The sequence below is a fragment of the Xenopus laevis genome, chromosome 3S (assembly GCF_017654675.1).
Source record: "Xenopus laevis strain J_2021 chromosome 3S, Xenopus_laevis_v10.1, whole genome shotgun sequence".
In the NCBI taxonomy this organism is placed as follows: domain Eukaryota; kingdom Metazoa; phylum Chordata; class Amphibia; order Anura; family Pipidae; genus Xenopus; species Xenopus laevis.
In genome coordinates, this window is record NC_054376.1 from 3,691,433 (window position 1) to 3,700,433 (window position 9,001).

General features: G+C 40.6%; 1 protein-coding gene across 2 annotated transcripts; it reads left to right on the plus strand.

Annotated features, from left to right (window-relative positions):
* The first annotated feature begins 2,981 nt into the window (after nt 1–2,981).
* On the plus strand, nt 2,982–7,101 carry mrps33.S (mitochondrial ribosomal protein S33 S homeolog). 2 transcript variants are annotated; one of them, XM_018254783.2, is made up of 3 exons: nt 2,982–3,115; nt 4,870–5,096; nt 6,727–7,101. In XM_018254783.2, exons 2-3 carry the CDS (start codon nt 4,882–4,884, stop codon nt 6,830–6,832), a joined length of 321 nt encoding a protein of 106 aa, XP_018110272.1. In that variant the 5' UTR covers nt 2,982–3,115; nt 4,870–4,881; the 3' UTR covers nt 6,833–7,101. The 2 variants fall into 2 exon arrangements, with proteins under 2 accessions (XP_018110272.1, XP_018110273.1); XM_018254784.2 differs by having other exon boundaries at nt 3,006–3,114; nt 4,863–5,096.
* The last annotated feature ends 1,900 nt before the right edge of the window (nt 7,102–9,001 follow it).

A 9,001-nucleotide genomic window follows, 5' to 3' on the forward strand; every position in this document is an offset into this window, starting at 1 on the left:
CAAACACAAGGATTTCCCATTGGGGAATCACACTGGAAAATATGATTTATAAGGCAGCTCAGGATTTTAATGAGACGCTCACAGGGTCATTGTCTGAATGACATCAACATTATTAATGTACAAGTTCATTTGGAAATGGGCTCATTTTGCTTGTGGAGGGACCTGCAATGCAGAACTCAAAACAAACACAGAATTTCCCTTCTTTTTAACTGTTCTGTGGGATTGGTGAGTCTGGATTTCTTGCTGAACCTGCCCAGCATTCTCTGCATTAGTCATTGATACTGCTTATAGTGTACAAGATACCAGCAATACAACAAGCTATACCCTCATACTGTACTGTCTAAGGGAATCAATATGGCACCTCCTCCCATATGTATAAATACAAATATACAGAGAAGGAATGTTCTGGGCACACAATAAGCTATACCCTCATACTGTACTGTCTAAGGGAATCAATATGGCACCTCCCTCCTCCCATATGTATAAATACAAATATACAGAGAAGGAATGTTCTGGGCACACAATAAGCTATACCCTCATACTGTACTATCTAAGGGAATCAATATGGCACCTCCTCCTCCCATATGTATAAATACAAATATACAGAGAAGGAATGTTCTGGGCACACAATAAGCTATACCCTCATACTGTACTGTCTAAGGGAATCAATATGGCACCTCCCTCCTCCCATATGTATAAATACAAATATACAGAGAAGGAATGTTCTGGGCACACAATAAGCTATACCCTCATACTGTACTGTCTAAGGGAATCAATATGGCACTTCCTCCTCCCATATGTATAAATACAAATATACAGAGAAGGAATGTTCTGGGCACACAATAAGCTATACCCTCATACTGTACTGTCTAAGGGAATCAATATGGCACCTCCTCCTCCCATATGTATAAATACAAATATACAGAGAAGGAATGCTCTGGGCACACAATAAGCTATACCCTCATACTGTACTGTCTAAGCCTGGGAATCAATATGGCACCTCCTCCTCCCATATGTATAAATACAAATATACAGAGAAGGAATGTTCTGGGCACACAATAAGCTATACCCTCATACTGTACTGTCTAAGAGAATCAATATGGCACCTCCTCCTCCCATATGTATAAATACAAATATACAGAGAAGGAATGCTCTGGGCACACAATAAGCTATACCCTCATACTGTACTGTCTAAGGGAATCAATATGGCACCTCCTCCCATATGTATAAATACAAATATACAGAGAAGGAATGTTCTGGGCACAAATAAGCTATACCCTCATACTGTACTGTCTAAGGGAATCAATATGGCACCTCCTCCTCCCATATGTATAAATACAAATATACAGAGAATGAATGTTCTGGGCACACAATAAGCTATACCCTCATACTGTACTGTCTAAGGGAATCAATATGGCACCTCTCCTCCCATATGTATAAATACAAATATACAGAGAAGGAATGTTCTGGGCACACAATAAGCTATACCTCATACTGTACTGTCTAAGGGAATCAATATGGCACCTCCTCCTCCCATATGTATAAATACAAATATACAGAGAAGGAATGTTCTGGCCACACAATAAGCATATACCCTCATACTGTACTGTCTAAGGGAATCAATATGGCACCTCCTCCTCCCATATGTATAAATACAAATATACAGAGAAGGAATGCTCTGGGCACACAATAAGCTATACCCTCATACTGTACTGTCTAAGGGAATCAATATGGCACCTCCTCCTCCCATATGTATAAATACAAATATACAGAGAAGGAATGTTCTGGGCACACAATAAGCTATACCCTCATACTGTACTGTCTAAGGTAATCAATATGGTACCTCCTCCTCCCATATGTATAAATACAAATATACAGAGAAAGGAATGTTCTGGGCACACAATAAGCTATACCCTCATACTGTACTGTCTAAGGGAATCAATATGGCACCTCCCCCTCCTCCCATATGTATAAATACAAATATACAGAGAAGGAATGTTCTGGGCACACAATAAGCTATACCCTCATACTGTACTGTCTAAGGGAATCAATATGGCACCTCCTCCTCCCATATGTATAAATACAAATATACAGAGAAGGAATGTTCTGGGCACACAATAAGCTATACCCTCATACTGTACTGTCTAAGGGAATCAATATGGCACCTACTCCTCCTCCCATATGTATAAATACAAATATACAGAGAAGGAATGTTCTGGGCACACAATAAGCTATACCCTCATACTGTACTGTCTAAGGGAATCAATATGGCACCTCCTCCTCCCATATGTATAAATACAAATATACAGAGAAGGAATGTTCTGGGCACACAATAAGCTATACCCTCATACTGTACTGTCTAAGGGAATCAATATGGCACCTCCTCCTCCCATATGTATAAATACAAATATACAGAGAAGGAATGTTCTGGGCACACAATAAGCTATACCCTCATACTGTACTGTCTAAGGGAATCAATATGGCACCTCCTCCTCCCATATGTATAAATACAAATATACAGAGAAGGAATGTTCTGGGCACACAATAAGCTATACCCTCATACTGTACTGTCTAAGGGAATCAATATGGCACCTCCTCCTCCCATATGTATAAATACAAATATACAGAGAAGGAATGCTCTAATTCATTCGGTTCAGCTTTATTAGGTGTCAGGCTTTGTTTTCACCTCTTTGAGGTTTTCAAATCCAATAAAAATTTAACTATTTTGTTGCTAAGGGCGTAACTAACCTAGAAACCAGGAAGCAACCAATGTTGGAAGCCTAAGGATTAAATATATACATATATATATATAGGAAACGAAGAACAACACATTTGTAATAAATAATGTATACGTTTCCTCTTTACACGCGAGCGCAGTCACTTTTGGGCTGAAAGCAGACTTCTCGGCGCAACCTTAGCTTTCTCCCTTCCTCCGTTGCTAAGCAGCCGCTTCTTCCTTGGTTGTCACGTGACCGATCTAGAGTTCCGCCCGCAGTAGCCAATAGATGGTGAGCAGGGAAATTCGATGTGCGCATGGCTGGTTAGCTCTAACCCGGAAGTAATGGTTTAATGTCCGGAGCAGAGAAGCTGAATGAATTAGAGGGAGGTCAGACAGGTGAGTGTTGGGCTGGAGAGTTGGCAGCGCCTTGGCACAGCTTTTGTCTTGGTATCTCCTTCCTTGTTTCTCTTGCCTTATCCGCTGTGGCTGCTGGGAAAGGCTAAATATTTACTGCTAGGTTAAAAGGGAACTTATTCCATTTCACTTATTAAAGGGCTGCGGTTCTCCTTTAAATTCACTTTTAGTATGTTATAGAATGGCTAATTCTCAGCAACTTTTCAATTGGTCTTCATTATTTAACTTTTTTTTTTATTTTCCCTGACTCTTACCAGCTTTCAAATGGGGGTCACCGACCCCAGCAAAAAAAAAAACAAATGCTCTGTAAGGCTACAAATGTATTGTTATTGCAACTTTTTATTCCTCTTCTTTCTATTCAGGCCTCTCCTATTTATATTCCAGTCTCATATTCAAATCAATGCATGGTTACTAGGGGAATTTGGAGCCTAGCAACCAGATGGCTGAAAACCAGAGAGCTGCTGAATAAAAAGCTAAATAACTTAAAAACCACAAATAATAAAAAATGAAAACAATTGCAAATTGTCTCTGAATATCCCTCTCTACATAATGCTATAAGTTAATTTAAGGTGAACAACCCCTTTAAAGGGGTTGTTCACCTTTGAGTTAACTGCTAGTGTAATATAGAGTGTGATATTCTGAGACAATTAGCAATTGTTTTTCATTCTTTTATTATTTGTGGTTTTTAAGTTATTTAGTTTTTTATTCAGCAGCTCTCTGGATTTCAGCCATTAGGTTGCTAGGCTCCAAATTCCCCTAGTAACCATGCATTGATTTGAATAAGAGACTGGAATATGTATGTATGTATAAATTTATTTATTAAGGAGTTAAGGAGCCGCAGCGCTGTACAGTGCATAAAAGTACAATATATATATATATATATATAAAAAGTATACATGGGGAGACAAATCACATAATAAATATATACAGAATTTGAATAGGAGAGGCCTGAATAGAAAGATGAGGAATAAAAAGTAGCAATAACAATACATATGTAGTCTTACAGAGTGTTTTTTAGGTGGGGTCAGTGACCCCCCATTTGAAAGCTGGAAAGAGTCAGGAAAAAAACGGCAAATAATTAAAAAAATGATAAATAAATAATGAAGACCAATTGAAAAGTTGCTTAGAATTGTCCATTCTATAACATACTAAAAGTGAACTTTAAGTATAAATACATAAAGACGGCTGCTGTTTAAAGCAGGATCTGCCTTATATTTTTCTCTTATTCTGACTCTGGACACAATCTTGCAGAAGTCTGACCCGTTTCAGGTGCTTGTTAATCCGCTGGCTGCTGTGAGTCAGAACCAGCAGTGCAGGGAATATTAATATTCTTAGAGATGCACCGAGTCCACTATTTGGCATTCGGCCGAATCCTTGGTGAAAGATTCGGCCGAATATCGAGCCAAATCCTAATTTGCATATGCAAATTAGGGTCAGGAAAGGAAAAAATTGAAGAAATTATTCTTTTGTGACGAAAAGTCAGGTGGTTTCACTACTGCCCCTAATTTAAATATGCAGGCACAATGATTTGGCCGAATTCCGAGGCAGATTTTGCCCTTTTATCGATGGCACAGAAATGGAATAGGGGCAATGCGGGATTCTATGTTATCTCTGCTGGGGGTATTCTGTTAACTCCGAGTTGGTCCCTGCTCTTGTCTGTATCAGGGGTCTGATGTGGGATGTGGTTGGTAACGCCTTTGCCTCAAATGAAATGTTTTTTATTTTTCCCGTTTCAGACCGTTTTCGCCATGTCCTCCCTGTCCAGCTACGCCCTGCGCATGTCTCGTTTGAGCGCCAGGATCTTCGGGGAGGTGGTGAGGCCGACGGACCAGCGGTCAATGAAAGTGGTGAAGATGTTTAGTGAACCGCCCCTAGCGAAAAGGAAAGAGGTTTACGACTGGTACCCCCCACACAACACTTACGTCTCATTGATGAGGAACCTTCGATACCTCGGCCTCTACAGGTAATTCTACCGAATATGTCAACTGCACCCACAGTCCTGCCATGATATCGATTTTAATGGGCAGAACTTAAAGGATAAGTACATCTTTAAAATAAGTGAATGTAAACTTGACGACAGTGTTATTCTAAGTACTTTTGTCATTTACATTCATTATTTATTTTCTTTTTATTCCAAGATATTAAGGGATACATGTGCTGTTAATATGAATGGATTTTGCTCCAACAGCGCCACCTGCTGGTCAGTTTCTGACCAGTCTGACCACCAAGTAGTCAAGGAAGTTGTCAGGAGAAAGAAAGAGGCTGCTCTGATGTTCTTCTGCTTAGGAAAGATTTGAGAAAGGTTTCTAATTGTCTTTTCAGCCAGGTGGCTGAAATTGCAAACTGGAGAGCTGCTGAATAAAAAGCTAAATAACACAAAAACCAGTAATAAAAAAACAAAATGAAAACCAGCTGCAAATTGTCTCAGACTGCCTCTACGTCATACTAAAAGTTAAAATAAAAGTGAACAACCCATTTAATAGACTTCCTGCACCACACAAAACAATGAAACCTGTTTCTAGTTATGTACAACTAACAGCTGCTAAATGCAGAGCTTTAGTTTTGCCATCTCCAAAATAGGATAGGATCATTTCTGCTACATTGCATCAAGAGTCAGACCCAGCAATGCAGAGAATATAAACAGCCATACAGATAGACACATATGTTGTGTACTTAATTGCTGACCTACCCGTTGCCTCTGCACATGAACAGCTACATAATGTTTATTATTAATAATAATAATATGAGGCTGGCCCTAATTTAAAGGAGAAGGAAAGCTATTGGCATTTTATTGCCAATAGATTAGCTGCAATAGTGCAAGCTAGAATGCTATATTTATTCTGTAGAATGCTTTACCATACCTGAGTAAAAAGCTCTAGAAGCTGTTTGTTTAGGAAAGCAGCTGCCATATTAGCTTTGTGTGACATCACTTCCTGCCTTATTCTCTCCCTGCTCACTCATAGCTCTGGGCTGAGATTACAGCAGGGAGGGAGAGAGGAACAAACTGAGCATGCTCAAGCCCTAGCCCTGGAGGTTTAAGCTGAAAACAGGAAGTCTGATACAGAAGCCCATGAGTACACAATAGAAGGAGAGAGGAGCAAACTGAGCATGCTCAAGCCCAAGCCCTGGAGGTTTAAGCTGAAAACAGTTAGTCTGATACAGAAGCCCATGAGTACACAATAGAAGGAAAGAAATGTGCTGTTTCTCTTGACAGAGGACTCAGAGCAACATTACTTTGAGGGGTTACTGGTGTATTTATATAGACCTTTCTGATAAAGCTTACTTACTTTTAGCCTTTCCTTCTCCTTTAATGAGCAGGACGTAGACTCTGGAGGAGTGATATATATTTCTATAGTGGCCAATACCTGGGAAAACAGGGGCATCTGGAATCTTACCGTCTCCTTTTCATGCATTTTAAAGTGACAGTAGAGCCCCAATTAAATAAAGGGAGGGCTCCATTGAACGTTATGGCTAAGATTGTTGCCTTGGTAATATTAATAAAAAGGGCGAGGGAGTCGATAGCTGGGTCCGTCCGTGTTTTAATGATGAAACTGAGGATCTGCTGTTTCATTATATTTTTTTTTATTTTTCAGGGACGAGCACGAGGATTTCAAAGAGGAAATGAGACGTCTGAGAAAACTGCGGGGTAAAGGCACCCCCAAAAAGGGCGAAGGGAAGAGGGCGATGAAGAAGAAGTGAAAGAAAGACGTTTATTGGCTCTGCGTGGTCAGATTGGTGGTTTGGTGGAATGGATTAACCCACTGGGGTGTCTCCCTTACTTATAATGGGACTTGTCAGAGCCGCCCTATCACATCTCTAGGAAGAAACCGACGCCTCTACAGATACTGTTAAAGCAACGTGAACAGCCTCAGAGGCTGCAGGGAGTTGTAGTTCAGCAGCATTCTGGATACCTGTGGCTCAAAAACATGGGAAATCTATGAGATTAAAGCTTATTATTTCATACAGTACATAATCACTGTTCTTGTTTGTCCACTTGTTTGTTTCCCCCTGATTGCAAGAGTCCAGGAACCCATAATACCCCATTATGATTGATTTGGAAACAAAACTTTCAAACATCAGCCCGCCCCCTCCCCCATCTGGTTTTATTTGACAGATCAGTGGGTTGACAATGGTGCTGAGCTCTGTCCCTTTACCCCAAAGTCATAGGCCTGCCCATGTGATCAATGAGACTGTGCCATTGCAGAGTATTGGGGAACTGCTAGGATGCTGGGGGCACCCCTCTTTAATGCCCCCTAAGAGTCCTGGTGTGATCATAAGCCAACAATAGTCACAAGGAGGGGGCACACAGCCTCATGAGGGTTTAGCTTATTGTGTGCCCAGAACATTCCTTCTCTGTATATTTGTATTTATACATATGGGAGGAGGGAGGTGCCATATTGATTCCCTTAGACAGTACAGTATGAGGGTATAGTTTATTGTGTGCCCAGAACATTCCTTCTCTGTATATTTGTATTTATACATATGGGAGGAGGAGGTGCCATATTGATTCCCTTAGACAGTACAGTATGAGGGTATATCTTATTGTGTGCCCAGAACATTCCTTCTCTGTATATTTGTATTTATACATATGGGAGGAGGAGGTGCCATATTGATTCCCTTAGACAGTACAGTATGAGGGTATAGCTTATTGTGTGCCCAGAACATTCCTTCTCTGTATATTTGTATTTATAGATATGGGAGGAGGAGGTGCCATATTGATTCCCTTAGACAGTACAGTATGAGGGTATAGCTTATTGTGTGCCCAGAACATTCCTTCTCTGTATATTTGTATTTATACATATGGGAGGAGGAGATGCCATATTGATTCCCTTAGACAGTACAGTATGAGGGTATAGCTTATTGTGTGCCCAGAACATTCCTTCTCTGTATATTTGTATTTATACATATGGGAGGAGGAGGTGCCATATTGATTCCCTTAGACAGTACAGTATGAGGGTAGAGCTTATTGTGTGCCCAGAACATTCCTTCTCTGTATATTTGTATTTATACATATGGGAGGAGGAGGTGCCATATTGATTCCCTTAGACAGTACAGTATGAGGGTATAGCTTATTGTGTGCCCAGAACATTCCTTCTCTGTATATTTGTATTTATACATATGGGAGGAGGAGGTGCCATATTGATTCCCTTAGACAGTACAGTATGAGGGTAGAGCTTATTGTGTGCCCAGAACATTCCTTGTGGTTTTACTTACCCGTTAACGGAAGGTATTTCAGTAGGCAATTAATTTACAGAGAAGATTGTATCATGGGAACAGAATTTCTGAAACTCCTCTATAGCCAACAGTGTTTGTTTTATCCAGTTGGCGCCTTTGTCTCTGCAGCCAAAAGGTGTGACTCAGTAGTTACTTTAAATAACAGCCCTTCAGAAACTTGTTTTGCCTATTTCATTGCTGCCAACTTGCTAAACCAGTGGAACAGATCCCCTGACATCACCATTTCACTGGCCTGGAGCCTCGGGGCTAAACTACGTGCTCATGTGCGTGTGTTACAAACGACTGCACCCGAAATCTCACCGATCATTATATACAGTCACAAATAATTCAGTACTTGCTCACACTCGTACAGCTTCTCTCACATTCTGTAAAAACATTTTTTTGCCCAGTCATCAGTTAAGGTATCGGAGGGAAGACTGTGACTTTGCTCTGTTATACAGATAGCTAGAATCTCAGCTGCCATAAAGCAGGACAGGACTGCTGCTTACAATGGGGATCAGATAGGATCTGTGCAGCCACTGGGACAGAATGTTCTGTTATACAGATAGCTAGAATCTCAGCTGCCATAAAGCAGGACAGGACTGCTGCTTACAATGGGGATCAGATAGGATCTGTGCAGCCACTGGGACAGAA

Coding starts and splice junctions, on each gene's coding strand:
- mrps33.S (XM_018254783.2), top strand. CDS start 4,882: ATGTCCTCCCTGTCCAGCTACGCCCTGCGCATGTCTCGTTTGAGCGCC. Junction 5,097..6,726: donor CGATACCTCGGCCTCTACAG/GTAATTCTACCG, acceptor TTTATTTTTCAG/GGACGAGCACGAGGATTTCA.